The 16391-nt window shown below is 51.9% G+C and overlaps 1 protein-coding gene across 15 annotated transcripts in view; it reads left to right on the forward strand.

Moving 5' to 3' along the window:
• The window catches only part of PPP1R12B (protein phosphatase 1 regulatory subunit 12B), a 214414-nt gene that overhangs the window by 169488 nt on the left and 28535 nt on the right, over positions 1-16391 (forward strand). For 12 of the 15 annotated variants that reach the window (XM_032653804.1, XM_032653803.1, XM_032653808.1 and 9 more), the window contains 2 exons: positions 12870-12886; positions 15990-16119. In XM_032653804.1, coding sequence (XP_032509695.1) covers positions 12870-12886; positions 15990-16119 — 147 coding nt within the window. Of the gene's footprint in view, positions 1-2377; positions 2812-11612; positions 11716-12869; positions 12887-15989; positions 16120-16391 lie in introns of those variants that run through there. The other 3 variants (XM_032653828.1, XM_032653819.1, XM_032653811.1) reach the window with 3 other exon arrangements.

The following is a 16391-nucleotide window of genomic DNA, read 5'->3' on the forward strand; positions in this document are numbered from 1 at the left end:
AGCGTCCTCACCAGCGAGGGCAGAATCCGGTCCCACCCTCCTCGTCAGCAGCACCGGAGCTCACGTCAAATATATTTGAAGGTTAAGGACACGCCAGGGTCAAAGCGGACAGTTAAGAGCTTGGGCAGCTCTGGACGTGGTGGGGACGCAGGAAGCTGAAATGGGGGCGCTGTGTCTGCAGACAGGGAGCCACACCACAGGGGCCTGGGAGCCCCCTTAGGGGCAGAAGCGCCTGGGCCTCTCGCAGCACACGTGCTGGGGTGCGTCTGCTGGGAACAGCTCTCTCCGTCCTCACGGAACCTGGGGGACCCCTGCTCGCGCCGGTCCTGTCAGAGGCCACGCGCGGCTGGGGAGCTGTAGCTGCCGGAGCCGGCTCTGTAATCCTGAAGGTCAAAGCACACACCAAGAGAAGTAGTGTTGTCAAAAGGGCTAAGCAGTAAATGCTTCCATGTAAGGAAAACGTCCTCGAAGGGAATTTTAAAATGATGGCTGCTGGACACCTTGCTGTTAGATGTTCAGGAAGCAGAAAGGGCAGCCTGTAAACTGCAGCTCATACGGGTTATTTCTAACTCGAGAAAACAAGCGGTAGGATGATTTTTCGGTAATTGGAAAACCGAAACTGTCTTATCATGCCTTTAAACGCCCAGCAGCAGCTGATAAACTTTTAATATTATGTAATTCAGTGTTTCTGTACTTGGTAAAACTATGACCGTTTTTAAATAATGTGATAACCTAATGTTTGCCTAGAGATTGTGTAACTAATATCCTCCCTAATGAAATAATCACTTACATGAGAAAGACAGTATGTGTCCTCACCAGCCAAGGATTTTGTTTACTTTCTCTAGTTTCTAGTTTAAAAATAATAAACATTTGTCATTCTCTGAACACAAGATTATACTATTAAACATCGTTTTTAAATCCACCCCTCCCTCCGTAAGGAGGATGTTCACCACCCATCCCTCATAACCCACTAAAGCTGCTCTGGTCTCTGCTGACCCTGAGAGTGAGCTGCTTTTTTTAAACAATTCTTTTGACTTTCACACTAGGTTCGCACTGGTCCAATGTCTCTTTATCTCTAAAAATTGGGGGGCGGGGGGGAGGGCGTGCTCCCTGAGCGACAGACCTGCTCGTCTCTGATTTCTCAGGGAAAGCGGAACAGCTTGCAGTCACCCTCGTTACTGATGGGCGCCATGCCAGTATTTATTGGTGCAGCTTTGAAGGCTCAGCCTCTCCTCACACTGTGAGCCACTCCACGAGGTGCCAAGCTCACACGTTTGTATAAAAGCTTCCTTTTGATGTAATTTTCCAACATAAAAAAGATAATAATTCTGCACTACAAACACGTCAGACACCTCTAGCTCCTTCTTGCTTCTTAATCACTGTGAATATTATTGGGTCTCAAGTTTATAAATTCTGTTAACTTAAAAACTAGTCAGTTTAGATGGTTTGGCATTTTAAAATCATCTTGAAAGCAAGAGCCAGGTAATTACTGGTCAGTCTTCTCAAATTATTATTTGCTAATTAAACAAAACATTCTTCAATACAGGGCATGTCGAAAAGATAACAGACTACTTGAGAATGTCCAACTTGTAGCGCTTAGTCGATGTTTGTTGTACTGAATAGTTTTGAAGCAAGTGGGACATCAGCTGAACCCTGGGAATCTTTTAAATAGGCAGATTTTCTTGGAATTGGTGGGTATTTATGATAACAGGATTTGGCCTGCATCTATGAACCAAGATCAGTAGCATTTTTCCCATGTAACCTGGATTGTTATTCCTTTAGGACTTACATCTCAAGAGAAAGTACGCAGAGTTTCCATAATATTTTTCACCCCAGCTGTTAATGTAAATAAAGGGGGAAATTTACCATCTTGTTTTGTTTTATAACCAGCTCTACAAACTAATGAGGGTACATTTGGTAGAAAGTCATGGGACAGCTCTCGAGAGCTCACCCACGGGTGCTCCTCCCTTCCAGGCGCTGGTGTGGAGTCCGTGTCTTTGCCTCCTTTGTGCTCTCCTGTGGCCAACACCCAGCAGCTTTTAGGCTGTTCCTCTATCCTTTGTTCCTCTCCTCCTGCTCTCGTGCTTCCAATCTGGAATCCATGTTTTACTCCTTTATAATCCGTTGTCAGGGGGTGAGAAGCATTTGTCTGGGTGAATAATACTAACTAAGGGTGCAAGCTGTTAACCATTTTTTTTCCTCTCTAATTAAAACCACTAGTGTATTGGGTTGGGTTGGGTTGGGTTGGGTTTTTTAAATTCCACTCAAGAAAGGTCAGTAAGCAGTAACTCTTTCTCAAGGAATCTCCCTAAGCAATGTAGTGGAACCTGTAGGAGTGAAAGCAGTTCCCCACCGGGAACGGTTCCATGAATCCTAGGTGGACGCTGGGCTGGGTCAGCCACGGAGGAGAGGCTTGTTCACCAGAGACTGGTTCCATGGCAGATGAACACCAAGGCCACCTACCCTGTTCTGAATCCTCCCACGATCAACGTTCCATGAGCGTCTGCTACGTAAGTAGGCCTGTACTAGATCTGGAATCGAGAGATGAAAGACACAGTCCCTGCCCTCAGGGAGCCAGCAGTCTAACTGGGGAGATGAGAAGGGAACTCCAGGATTATAACAAGGGGAAGTGAATCTTCTAATAAAGGTACGTGGGCCCAGGTGCTTTGTTTTAGGAGGCCGGTCAAGCGGAGATGCATAAGGCCGTTGAACGGACAGTGAAAGCAAGCAGTGCATGACCAAGGTGGAGAAGAGACGAGAGGAAGGAGAGTGCTACTCTGAGAGCTGCAGATCGTGTGGCTGGGACAGGAGGTATAATTCGGAGGGTGAAGGAGGGGTGTGATCAGAAGTTCAGCTGGAGACGCACAGGGGCCGGTTCGTGTGGGGCTTGGCATGTCGTTCCGAGGGCTTGGAGAGCTGGCCTGTGGGTGAAGGACTGAAAAGTTGGGGTCAAGTTGCTGTGATCAGAGCTGTTTGCTTGTTAGAGAAATCGCTCCGGCAGCTGAAGGCTGGACTGTCGGCGGGCCTGGGGGTAAGGTCGGTCCTCCGGTGAGAAGTGAGGGCCTGGATGGAGGCGCTGTCCGGTGGTTGGAGGACCGTCCAGCTGTTTCGAAGTGGACTGGGGCGGGGTGAGCCCATGAGCGGGCAGGGGCCAGGGCGCCTCTCAGGCCTCTGGTTTGGGCCACTCGGTAGAAACCGACAGGACGCGGCTCAGCGGGCAGGGCGGGAAGCAGAGGGTGCCGAGTGCGGCGGCGCCTCATGCTGGGTTGTGCTGAGTTAGAGGGACTTCGGGAGGTTCGGTACTGACACCAGAAAGTAGTTGGTCCGAAGCTTGGAAGAAAATAATGGGCTGAAAATACTGATATTTATGATTAAGACCAAGGAGCAGATGTCACGTACGGACCGAGCTGGGAATAAAGCCTTGGGGAGTAACAGCAAGAGGTTAGAAGGCTCTTCCCGTGCGTGGCCTTTTCCTCTCCAGTCACCACGCGGTCGCATGAGGGAAGACAGGAGGCCTTGAGTCTTGTCTGTCTGTCTCCAGGTATTGTGGTCAACTTGATGTTCCAGTGATGAGCTGCAGCCCCAGAGAATCCAGAGATGGAGGGTCAGTTGGGTCGAGAGGTTGGGGTCCTCGTTTTCAGTACAGCCAGCGGGGCCACCGGGGAGAGCGTTTCCCACTTGAGCAGCTCCCGGATTATGCAGCATCGCTTCTCCCTCTTCCTCGGCCTCGTAATATGTGGGGGAGCTGGCGGTTAGAATCAGGAGCTGGAGGGAGCGGCTCGGGCTGGCTTCCAGCTGCCTTCTGCTGCTTTCGTTTCTGGTCCTGACTGTGTGTCACTCGGGGGGTGGCAGCTGTCCACACCTGGGGTTAGGCCTCATCCCAGCCCAAAGCCCAGCCTCCTCCTTGGGCGACAGTACGGGAGTCCTGCCGGTGAGCTGACGGGGTAAAGACATGGAAGCGTGTCTAGACTTTGACCTCCGCCTGCTTCCTTGTGAAAGCAGCGTCTTTGTGTCAGAGCGTCACAGCTCCTGTGGACTTCCAGAATCGACCTCCCGTGGTTGGTTATCTGGGAGAGAGTATAACTATGCAGACAGTAGAATAATAACCTTAGATGCCTGTGGGTTAGAAAGGGTAAGTAGGAACTAGCCTGGATAACCAAAATCTACAGACAGTCAAAACCCTTGACTTGAGTGGAAGAGTTGGCTTGAGCTGATTCCTCTGGCAGCCAGCAGGCCCCGGCAGAGAGGAGTGGGCAGTGGAAACTGGTATTTATAGAGCATCACCTGTGCTGGGTGCTGTGGCAGGCACGCGACTCTCACTTCATCCTGCTGATAACCTTACGCGCCGGGTACCATTCCCCCGACTTTACCCATGAGGACGCTGAGGCAGAGGGAAGTTAGTAGTTGTCTGAGCCCATGTACCAGCAGATGCTGGAGCCGGCAGCGCTAAGCTGTGTAGCGGTCCAGGGAACCACTGCATCTCCGTGAAATAGCTCCTGAGTTATTGCTAATATCCCTGACCATTCAATCTGTTTCGAAAAGAGTGTTGGCGATAATAAACCTATTGTAAAGAAGGAGAAAGTTCACAGAATGATTTAGAAAGAGACAAATCAGTTTAGATAAAGTCAGAATTTTGCAACATTTAAAAGTAGGTATAGTTTTGTTACTTCTAAGTATCTACATTAGAACTGTTGCTAAGGAGAAAAGATCTGCTCTACCCTTGAAGGTTGTCACCTAAAATCATTTTTAGCGAGTGTATTAGTAAATAGTTCTCTAAAGCCATTTTTATAAGTACTCAAAAACAGATCCGTTAGGTAAGGTCATTTATCTTATCTTTTTATGCTATTAATTTACTTATAAAATAATTTTTAAGCAGATGGTACAAAGGTATGCTTCAATTCAGGACCTGTTACATTATAACAAGCTCTGAATTAGAAGAGCCTGAATTTCTGAGGTTTCTCTTATCTAAGGGATCTTTCACCTGCCAAAAATCAAACACCCTGCACACGTGTCTCCTGTCCCTAAGGCCTATACTGTAAAGCACCAGTTCTGCTCTGGGAGTACAGTTTAGCCCCCTAAATCCACAGAACCTTGTGCGTCTGAAGACTCAAGGTCCATAGGGGGTATAAAAGGTCAAATTTAGTGGCCGAATCAAAGAAAGCTTCAGTTCCTTACCTTTCAGAGCTGCCAGTAGCACCTGGGCCACTGACGAGGCCCCAGCTCGTGCCCGATTTCTCACAGGACAGGTCTTGCAGAACGGTGTCATTCTTCGCGACCACCCTGTTTCTGACTCCAGGCTGATGCTTTCCATAGGGTCGTCCTTCCACGAAGCCTTACCAGAAACCTCCAGACAGCGTCGGTCTTTCTTTTCTGGCAACCCTTTTTATCTGCTGTGTGTACCAGACAGCCTAGTGTCCGACTGCACTCAGGTGATGACTGTCACTGTTGTGTGGATGTGCTCAGCTTTCCCCCACCAGAGAGGGGATCTGAGCCCAGGGGACACTGTCTGAGGCCCCCCTCCCTCACAGGGAAGGGATGCACTGCCGACCCTGGTCTGGTCTCTCCTCCTGGCCTGCGCGGCCCCCTGGAGGGGGTCGGCCGTGCACTGTGAAATCCTGTTTCTGTAGTGAGGGCTAACAGCCACAGGTGTTCTCGAGGCTCTTCAGATCCCCACTTGTTGCAGTTTGCTAGTGTGTCTACAGCTCTAAAATATGTGAGTTAACATTCTGGTTTCTGCGGGAACAGAGAGAGAAAGCTAAGAACAAAGGAAGTCCCTAACCTTTTGTGGAACTTACTTAGCAGAAACAGTTTTTCCTTAGGCTACTTAGGTCCCGAGTATCTGTTTCCTCTTAAGAGGTGAGGTCTGGAGAGCCTCACTAACCCCTTGGCAAGGGTTTTGATTCACAGCCTAGTCTGAATAAAATTAAAATAACTGCTACCCAAATAGGCTGCTGGACAGTGATATTTCCCAGGTAACAAATCCACCTCTTCCCAGGCTGTGGGCCTGGAAAGCTTGATGCTGAGGGGGCACGACGATGGCCCTCACGGGGTGGCGGGACCCACTACCCTGCAGAGCCTCGCAGCCCTGGGGGCCGCGCTCAGGCCGCACTTGGGATCGTCTGCGCCATGTCAGGGGCTCCCGCGACTTCGTGCACCGTGCACGCCAGCGCAGACCTGAGACTAAGTGAAAGTGTGTGTTCAATGTGAGTGACGTGACCCCTGGCTAGAGCCACACGCGTTAGAGCAGCTCGTCGTCCTTGGTCGCCGTCACCTGGCGTGTGAAAGCTGCCTGGAGAAGACGCCGCAGTCTGCAGGCGTGCTTACGGATCATAGGGGTTTACAGGTGGCCTTTAAACACAAAGGGCTTGCCTTGGTTATTTCAGGGAAACTTTAGTACGTTCAGATATTTCCTTCTACGATAAGTACATTTTGTGAGTTCCCAAAAACATCTAGAAAGTCTTCAGAAGCTGGGAATATCCATAAAGAACAGGTACAGGCCTGCATAGAAAATAAGAGCTGTAGGATTCCAGTAATGTTTGGGCAGCGTGGTCTGTACATACAGCAGAAGATGGGGCTCTTTCTACCATTTGAAATACAATGAGATGGACCAGGATATGTGCAGTAGCATTCAGTCATCTCCTTTCTACGTGCAGTATTAAATTGGTAGGGTCGTCACAATCTGGCAGTGAGGTTCTTCAGAAATATTTACAGTGGAAACGGGATTATAAGTACTGTATTTCTTGACTTTCCTGTTTTGTTTTTTTTTTCCCCGTGCGTATTAAGTACTCGGTAAAGACAAATCAAGGAGTAAGCGAAGATGAAGTTAGAGGTAACTTAATACTTTTAATACTGTTAGAATTTGGCTTGGAGGTATCCTCTGGCACACACAGCTGCTCGGTGGATGCACACTTCCCCAGCATCCGTCGTGCTTCCAGCACTGTTCTGATTCAAAATGTCTGTAATCACCCGACTGCAGCTGACTGGCCGTGTACTGCGGATGTTTCTTCCTCTGAGGATGTTACAGGTAAACTAGACCGTGTCTTTTTAAAGCGGGACTTCCGAAACTGGCTCGTTTCGATGCCCCGGCCTGGGCTCCAGGGCCCGTGTATGTGATGAGGTGGCCCCCCCCCCGGCCCGTTACGGGCGTCACCGACCTTATGAGGCGTGGGCCTGATCCAGCCGCCAGCCCCGCACGCAGAGAGCTTTCTTGGCTGATGGCAGAGGCGTGTGGAAAGGAGCCCCCGTGTCACTGCGTGACGTGGGGAAGGACACGGGGGCCTCCAGGAGCAGCGGCAGCCCCGGCGGCCACAGGCAGCGGTTCTCCCCCGGGCCTCCAGGTGAGAGCCCGGCCGGCAGACACCCGGTTCTGCCCGTGAGAGCCTGAGCAGGGCGCAGCCAAGCCGATGGTGGGGCAGCATTAAGAGAAAATGAATATAGTTGGACGTCTCGTGATATTAAGGGAATACTCATTTTTTAGATGCAGGGAAGAGCACCTAACGCAGGCCTCAGCGTCACTGTGCCCTACTGTCACACCTCTGCGTAAATCGTGAAAGTTTTTATCCCCACCCCGCCCCCACGTGTATCTCCAAATCGTTCAGGATCCCCAGATATATTACTGGAACGGTGAGACTCAGAAAGATCCCTTTCAGAGCTGGAGCCTACTAGGTTGCCCTTCCAAGTTTCCCAAGAGCCCCGGTCATTTGGGTTATGAGGGTGCCCTTCCCTGCAGGCAGAAGGCTTAGGAAGCCTGAGTGTGTCTGAGACGAGTATAGGGAAGGATTCTCAAACTCAAAACGTCGTAGAACCAGAGCTCAGGTAGCGTCCAGGTCTGGGCCAGGTCTGCGGCGGGTCCTCGCTGCAGCCACACCCACGCTCCTCAGAGCTCGGGCACCCCAGGGCAGCGCCGACGGCCCCTGCTCGGGCCTCTCCCGGGAACACGGAAGTGAAGTAGGAGGTTTACCCGGAGGCTTTCCCATCGCTGCAGCGTCAGGCCCATTTTGGTCTTGGTGTGGCCACGTGACGTGGTTCGTTCCTTTCCCTTGGGCCCAGCTTCCAGAGCTAAGATTTTATTTTAAACTTGGTCAGAAGAGTTTGGTTTTAATTATCTGTCTTCCTGAACTCCCGATAACTTCACGTTAAAAGCTTTCGTGGGGGGTTTCCTAGCCAGTCTCTGGTGTTCGGAGAAGTCTCCACATTTCACAAATCAAAGCCAGCCCTGTTCCGTCCCTTCCCAGGGTTTCCATCTGAATTCATGGTGCTCTTCGCTCTGTTCTTTTATTAGAAACAGGCCCCAACCAATGAGATTGTTATGGGAGAACTCAGGAGGTATGAAAGGAAGGAGCCTGCTTCTTGGTTTTGGAGCATATTTTAAATTATGGTGCGTCTGGCTCGTCTTTCGTTTTACTTTCTGTTTTCTGTGTTCGCTTTGGTTTCTAAAGTCTCTGCCGCTGTAGGCCCCATTCACAATGTCTGTGGCCCCCAGTTGGGCCATAAAAGCTGTGAAAGTAATTCCTTCTCTGAGCCGTTTGCCTCTAGCTCAGACACACCAGAGAGCCCGGCCTCAGTGGCCACAGAGCAGCAGTCTTCAAGCAGAAGGTCCTCCTGAGACGTCCTGACTAGAGCACGTGCCACGGGACGTTGGTCTTAACCTGTAGGCTGCGTAGAAGGCTCGGGCCTCTCCTAAAATAAACGACGTCACCATGGGCAGATGCGCCCTTCAGACCCGGCTCGAGAGTGGAGTGAGAGCCGCTGCCCCACGTCCACGGGGGGAGCTTGCAGGGAGAGATGGGCCTTTCCCAGAACACAGGCGAGGGGAACCCCCGCTCCTGGCCTCCGAAGGGCGCAGATTGGCTGGGGCCCCAGGCCCTGTGTTCTGGGGCTTCTCCTCAGTCGCTGCCCATGGGGCCGACTCTCAGGCTCCGCTCTGGAGGGTCTTCGATGTCCTTCCCCAGCCTCTGACGCTGTCCTTTACTGCCCCCCCCGCCCCGCCCCGGCGAGACCACGTAGGCAAGGCCGCACTGCCCCGCCCCCTGCTCTCCAGACCCACTCCGTGCTTTCCCTGCAGGGACGGAGTCAGCTCTTTAGACTGAGACACAGTGTCCGGATGACGGTGAACTGTGCTCAGTTTGAGTGACAGGAGGAGGAAGAGGGAAAATGGAAGTTAAGTCTCCACCAGTTCAGCCACTCTGCTCCTTTTACCCAAGAAACCCAAACTTTCTCTCCCTAAATCTAACCACTGTTTGTCCGTCAAACACCAGATTATCTAGGATATCAAGAAACCAAGCAAACCAGTAGTTTCTGGAAGTATGATCTAAATACCAAAGCCATTTTATCAGAAGCTGGGGATTGAGTCCCAGGTCCCGTACACTTTTAACCCACTTGCCCTCTGGCCTCTAAGAACTGTCTTCTCAGGCTAATTTCTGTTACGATGAGAACACCATCTCCTCCAGAAATCCCAGGTGTCTTCCTTCTTTGAAATGATATTATTTGCTTTATGGCAAACAGTGCTACCTCTGCAACCTACAGTGCTACAACCGTGCTACCTCTGTGGCCCCAAATCTTGTTTTCTGAGACTCTCACTCTTCTCTAAGGAGTTAGGTCACCTTCTCGGGACGCGGCTAAGGCGAGTCCTTGAACGCAGCGATAAAAAGCCCGTTCCAGAGGGCTCCAGGATTTGGGCGGGGGGGCGCGCGGAGGGGGAATGCTAGAAGGATGGAGGGCGGCCTTGGAGGGAGCCCTGTTTCCCCTGACACCTGGATCAGGTGACAGACTACTCGTCACAACCCCTGATGAAAGTTCATCCCAAAGAACTTGATAACACGCATCTTACATGCCTGAAGAGTACAACAAACGACAGACTGTGCCGTTTGCTTTCAGTTACCCCTGGCAGGTAGAGATAGGAGTGCCGCTCTTGGGCAGCTCCCGTAGGACGCACCGCCCTCCAGGCTGGCCTCTGGGGAGGGCTTGCCCGGGGCTTTTTCTGATTGCTGCCTGGCAGGGCTAACCTATTTTCTGTGTCTTTAAGTTTTTGCCTGTTTGTATCTTGCATCAGCCTCCTCAGTGGAGGCCACTCAGTGTCAATGCATGCGATGGTGCCCTGTGTCTGAGAACTTCCGCTGGTGCGATGACGGCATCAGCAGCCCCGCAGTACTTCCAGGCCATCCCGAGTGGGAAAGGTTAGTTACCCGGTGGTAACCCGGTGCCCTGATAGGAGTCGGTCAGTGGAGGTGAGTAGTATGCTTTGATACTACAGAATGGCTCAGACTGAGGCCTGGGAGAAGCCAGACTTCCCTGCCTTAACGAAAGGAAGAACTTTCTTCACTGAGACAGCTGCTGCCAGCGTCGGCTCAGCAGACTGAAAGCTGGAGATGCGGTGAAGTCTCCCCCACAGATCGCGTTGTTGCAGAGCGGATGCTGCCGCACCGTCAAGTGAGACCCCACAGCCTGGGCACCACCGAGTCGGTGAACAGACGCGTCTGTCGGTCACGTCGTCAGGCCCCCGTCTGCGCGCTGGGCACAGGCGTGCTTGGGTTTCTGTGGGAGAGGGTGACCAAGGCGTGGGGCGAGCTGGCGAGGTCGTAAAGGGGTCGTTCTCCGTGCCTGGGGGAGGGCGTGGCAGGCTCACAGAGGCTCTCCCCTGGGGGCGATGGAGCGTGAGAAAGGCCGTTCTGCCCAGAAGCCTCCAGAGAGTGGACGGTCGGCGCCTGTGAGCTCAGTCCCCACCCCTGCCCCACCCCGGTCTCCCAGGTCCTGAGTTAACTTGCTGCTCTAACCAGCAGCAGCCAGTGTGGTGCGTTTACAGCTGCGAAGTGAGGTGGAGCTGGCAGGGCGTTGAGGCGTCGCGGGTCTAGATGTCAGAACAGAGACTGGTTCCCAGGCACAGCCGATGCTGAGGCCGGCAGGCCCCTTCCCGAAGGCTGAGCTGTTGGCTGGGTGTTCGGTGAGCAGTGCAGGCCCTGAGGGCGTCACTGGGAGTGAGCCGGTGGCCAAGCCGCAGGGAGGGGTGTGCGGGGAGACCTTGGATGTGTGTGTGTGCGCGCGTTTCCCGAGCATCATCTTCTCGTCCATTTCTGCCGGGAAGGGGCCCCCGGACTCCGCACTGTTCTCTGTTGCCCCTCCTCCCCATCTGCCCTGCGCTGCTCAGACGGGCCCATCGGCGCTGCTCTCACACAGCTTCTCTGCTGCCCCTCCTTGGGGCCTCCCCTACGGGCCCTGCTCTCCGCGGTCCTTCAGTTCAGTAGGGCCCCTGGCGTTGCCTGGGATGGAGTTCGGCCTCAGTTACTCACGGGTCTGGGGCGTGTCCCATTGGGCAGTCCCCCTGGGCTGTGAATGCCCCCTGCGCCCCCCCGGGCACCACCAAGGCCAGCTCTCAGCACAGAGCTGGCAGGTGGGCATGGCCACCGGGGGAAACCTCGGCACCACTGAGCACCCTGGAAGCGTTTTTATACGTTAAGTAATTCTTGAGACATGGCTAAAATTTAGTTTCTTTTTTGACAAAAGTCTTCAAGTCAGAGAAAAACAACCTTTAGTTAATGTTGGTAAAAGCAGTGATTGATGGGATATTATAAATGTGAGACAGGAGAATTCCTGAATCCCAGACTCACACGTTTTAGGGTGCCCGATTCCAGTGTAGGAGAACGTCACAGACACAGCGCACGGTCTCTCACCGATTCCTCCGCCTCAGATGGGACACGTCTTCACATTAAAAAGCCCATGGTTAGTGGTGCTTAACCTGGGCTGCATGATGGGTAACCTGGGCTGCATGATGGGTCACCTGGGGGACTTTTTACAATTCACGGAAGAAGGCCCAGCTCTAGGCCTGTGGAGAGACTGAGGTTAGGCTGAGGACGTTTTGGAAAAGCCCACTAGAGGATTGATGAATGGAAGCCCCGGGTTTAAGACAGAAGTCCACGGGGAAAAGCCACCTTGCAGCGAGGTCGCCTGGTCGGTCCCTCCAGCCAGCAGTGCTGGTGCTCTGCCCCCCTGGGCGGCTTCAGGGTGCGGTATGTGGGACCCTCACGCGGCGTGACCTTCAACAGAGCAGTGTCCCCACGCGACGGCCAGAGGAGCAGGGGTTCGCTGCTCCTGTTAGGTAATCGGGCCCGGTTTCTCTTCTTCCTTCTTTTGTCTGCCCTTGAGGATTTTGTTATTCTTTAACACCTCAAAGGAGGAAAAAACAATCCATTTAAATCAATTGAGGTTTTTCTTGGCCTCAGTTCTTTTTATAAAAAAGTGGAGATAGAGGGTAAAGGTCATCTGTGATTAAAAATAAATGTAAAACAGGCATAATCATTGTTGTTTGCAGCGACCATAGGTAACCGAGCTCAGAGGTCAAATCTGTAAACTCCTTTCTTCTGAGATCTCAGTACTTTGTTACTCTTTTCGTTTTTTTACCACCATCCTAGGGACGGGTGTGGGCCTTTCCCCCGCTCTCCTCTCCCTTCACTAGGGACCTGGGAGGAAGTGGGGACCGTCCTGGACCTTCACAGCCATGGATACCGTGTTCACACGGGCAGGGCCGAGGGTGTGAGTGGAGGGAGGTGGGTAGAATGGACGCTGAGATCCAGAGAGGCAGCCTGTCACGCAGGCCCAGGCAGTCCCGGGACACAGGACGGCTTGGTAGGTGGCAGGGCGGGTAATCATTTCACACGTTGCTGGACTCCAGTTTAATGAGACGTGCTCCCAAAGCCTCAGGTCTCGCAAGCTGTGGGCACTTAGCCGAGGAGCCTTTTCTCACACTGTGAGGCTGCACCCCTGTCTTCAGCCGTGAAGCTGAGACGTCTGATTTGAAGAGTACATTTGTAAACGGAAATAACAAATGTCAGTCCCTTGCTAATGCTGATTTTTTTGTTTGTCTCTTGTTTCTCCAGCATGAACGACTTTCTAGGTAAGACCTTGCCTGCCTCACACTCGTGAGTAGACGCATGTGTGGTTGCACGTGGTTTTGCCTAGTGTAACGGCCTCTCTCCATCCTCCCGTCTCGTTTCCACAGCCCCACAGTCACAAGCGGCTCCCTTCGGCCCCCGCACGGGCCCCTCTGTCCAGTCACGCTGCATCCCACCTCCATGTTGGTGTCCCGAGCACCGTGCCCGCTCCCCCCAGCCAGGGCTAGGGAGACATTAGTGTCCTCACCTTCGTGTAGCGTACAGGTGACTGGATAGGCCGTCTCAGGGGCGGGATAGAAGTACAGAAGGGCACTCAGGGCAGAGGAGAGGCCAGCCTGACTGGCTGGTTCAGGGAACCTGACACTGTTCCCTGTACCCACATGGGGCCCAGGAATAGTTTATCCAGTGAACCAAAGACCTGTTTTGCAATTGCTGAGAAGTTAAGCATATCAGAGTTTGGGGAGTGATCCTCTGTAATTTTTCACCTAGTACCTAAGGGTACAAAACTGATCTTCCTCAAGAAAAAATAAAATAATAGAGACTGGGACTCCCGTGGTGGCGCAGTGGTTAAGAATCTGCCTGCCAATGCAGGGGACGCGGGTTCGAGCCCTGGTCTGGGAAGATCCCACATGCTGCGGAGCAGCTAAGCCCCTGCGCCACAACTACTGAGCCTGCGCTCTAGAGCCCACGCGCCGCAGCTACTGAGCCTGCGCGCCTAGAGCCCGTGCTCCGCAACAAGAGAAGCCACAGCAATGAGAAGCCTATGCGCCGCAGCGAAGAGTAGCCTCTGCTCGCTGCAACTAGAGGAAAGCTCGCGTTATTTTATTAGTATAAAATAATAGAGAATGTGGAGCCAGAGTTTGAATCTCCCATTTTCTACTGTTCCTCTGATGACGAAATTAAGAGGAGATTGGGAAGATGTAGTTACAGGATACCATAGGGCAAATGAGTTTCATGATTTGTTTAATAATTGAGCTGATTCTGCCTTATTAATATATTTTTAAAAATTTACAAACTTGCGTGTATTCTTCCTTTGCTTGCCCTCTCACCAATCACCAGCTTAGGATAAATATAATTTCCAACTAACCCAGCAGAAAATTCGCTTTGCAAAATCGGTGGAGAGTGGCGTTTTGCTACAGTTAATTTCTTGTGAACTCTGTTACATTCTAATGGCCATTTGTGAAAATAAATTTCCCCGCAGACTTCAAAATATGCTATAAAACTGTAGCCGTTTAAACAGTGAGATTCTAGAACACAGTCGACAGCCCCCAAAAGTCATGTATGACTTTCCAACTCAGTGGGGAAAGAATCATTCTAATTACATAAAATTTAAAATCTCTGCTATTAAAAGAGACCAAAAGGAAGGTGGGGAAAGACATTTTTTGCAACCTATGTTGGATAGTTTTAAAAGCCCCAGGATATGTAGGGTGCTCCTGCAGTACAATGAGGCAGAGATTAGCAAAGGCTACGAAAAGGCCCTTCACAAACTAAGATAAATAATCAAAGATACGGAACCTCCATAGTGATGTTAAAGCATTAAAATTAACAACAATAAGATATTTCTCCTATTGGATTGAAAAGTTTTAAACCTCTCTAGAGGGCAGTATGGTAACATATATATCTGCATTTAAAATATTATTTATCTCTTGACCAAGCAGTTCCACTGCTAAGGTTTTATCCTCAGAAAATAACAAATACACTAAGATTTACAGACAAGTCTTATTGTAGCATTATTTACAGTAGCTAAAAAATTTAAAACTACATGTGTCTGTCAATAGAGGATTAAACTGTCATACAGCCGTACAGTGGAAGGCTACACAGTCATTTTTTTTTAATGAGGCAAATGTGTTTTTACTTACATGGTGAGATGCCTGCAGTCGTGAGTGCGTAGGTGTAGGGGAGAGACCACAGAAGGTATTCTCTGGTTTTATTTACAGAAATATTTATTCTGACATCCCTGTTTAACATCCTGCAAGGATATGAACTGAACTGTTGGTAGAGATTGTTCCTTGGGCAGGACCGTGGGGTGACTTTCACTTTCTATTTTAGACACTTTAGTTCCAGTGCTCAAACTGTTCAACATGCATGTATTGCTTTTGCAATCAGGAAAGTCAATGAAGAGATTTCTATTTACAAAAGATTTTTTAACTATAAGAAGGAAAAGAATACAGTAGAAAATGTTGTAGGACTGAGCACCTCTGTGAGGAAAAGGCAGCCCTTGGTGTCATCGGCAGCTTTGCCCCCACCCCTGCTCGGCCTCTTCTGGTACCTAGTCCACCCCCCACCCCCACCCCCGCGTGGCCCCTGCAGGACAGGAACGCAGGCGGAAGCTCCACCGCTGGGACTCTTCACACCGCCCCGGTTCAGGGGTAGAGCCCTGGAGGGCTGGTTTGCACGTGGCCCTTCCGTGGGCCACCTTTTAGCTTGGAAAGAGCAAAGTGCCAGCAAAATAGGAACCAGTGTGAAGGATCAGGGTGCGAGTCATCCGTCCACTTAAGCAGGAGGTCAGCTGAGAGGCCCTTCCGCTCATGGACCAGTCAGTACTGGGACGAAGCCACCGTCAGCCCCAAAAGTGCAGTTGCTACGAGACATGAAGTCCTGTCACAGGTGTGGCGTCCAGAGGAGAGGGTGCAACGCGAGCTGTCCCGGCACCGGGTGGCGCCCCCGACACCTCTGGGGGTCCAGCCGGCCTGCTGAGCCCAGGTTGCCACCCTCACCCACCCCCGCTTGCAGCTCCAGGCCCATGTGTTTCCGGCTCATTGGCACTTCATTGGAATCATTTTCTAAGAGCCACTGAGATCCCAGAAACTTCTGCGTTTAAAAGCATGCTCTTGAGGGAAGCTGTTGGGCCCTAAGCTAATGTGAGAAGCTCTGCGCTTGCCGTCAGCACAGAGCCACGCCCCCGACCTCCCGAGTCAGCTCCGTCCTGGGTGGGTGCTGGCCTCCTCCCCCGAGCAGTGCCCTCGGCAGGCGGGGAGGCCCGGGCCTGTTCTGGCCAGAGCACTCAAGCGCATCTTAGGAAAGGCGCCCACTGCCCTTAAGCATCACCTCCCTCCACCTTTTCGTTCTCGGAAGCCACTTGTACCTTTACTGTGTCTCCCACAGGTTGGAATTGGGAGGCAGTGACGCCAGCAGCGAGCGGGCCTCGGCCAGAGCCCGCCGGGAGGCCCGCGAGGCCCGCCTGGCCACCCTGAGCAGCCGCGCGGGGGAAGACAGCAGCAGGGACTACAGAAAGGTGGGGGCTCCCGGGTCCCCGCGCAGGGGTCCCCTCCACTCGACCCTCCTGCCTCTTCCTTGCTGAGAGGCGGGAGGGAAGGTCCTCCAGCGACAGATGCTAACGGCCAGCACGTTTACCCCCCTCTCAAGCAGCTGAATGAAGACCCTTCACGTATTGCTCTCAGTGCAGTAAAAGTGGACCTGGATCAGATATTTAGAGGTGTAGGAAAAAGTAAGGGTTAAGAATTGTGGAGAGGGAAATAAGAGTAATGCTGGTTGCCTGGGCCCGGA

This window comes from Phocoena sinus, chromosome 1, assembly GCF_008692025.1.
Source record: "Phocoena sinus isolate mPhoSin1 chromosome 1, mPhoSin1.pri, whole genome shotgun sequence".
NCBI lineage: Eukaryota > Metazoa > Chordata > Mammalia > Artiodactyla > Phocoenidae > Phocoena > Phocoena sinus.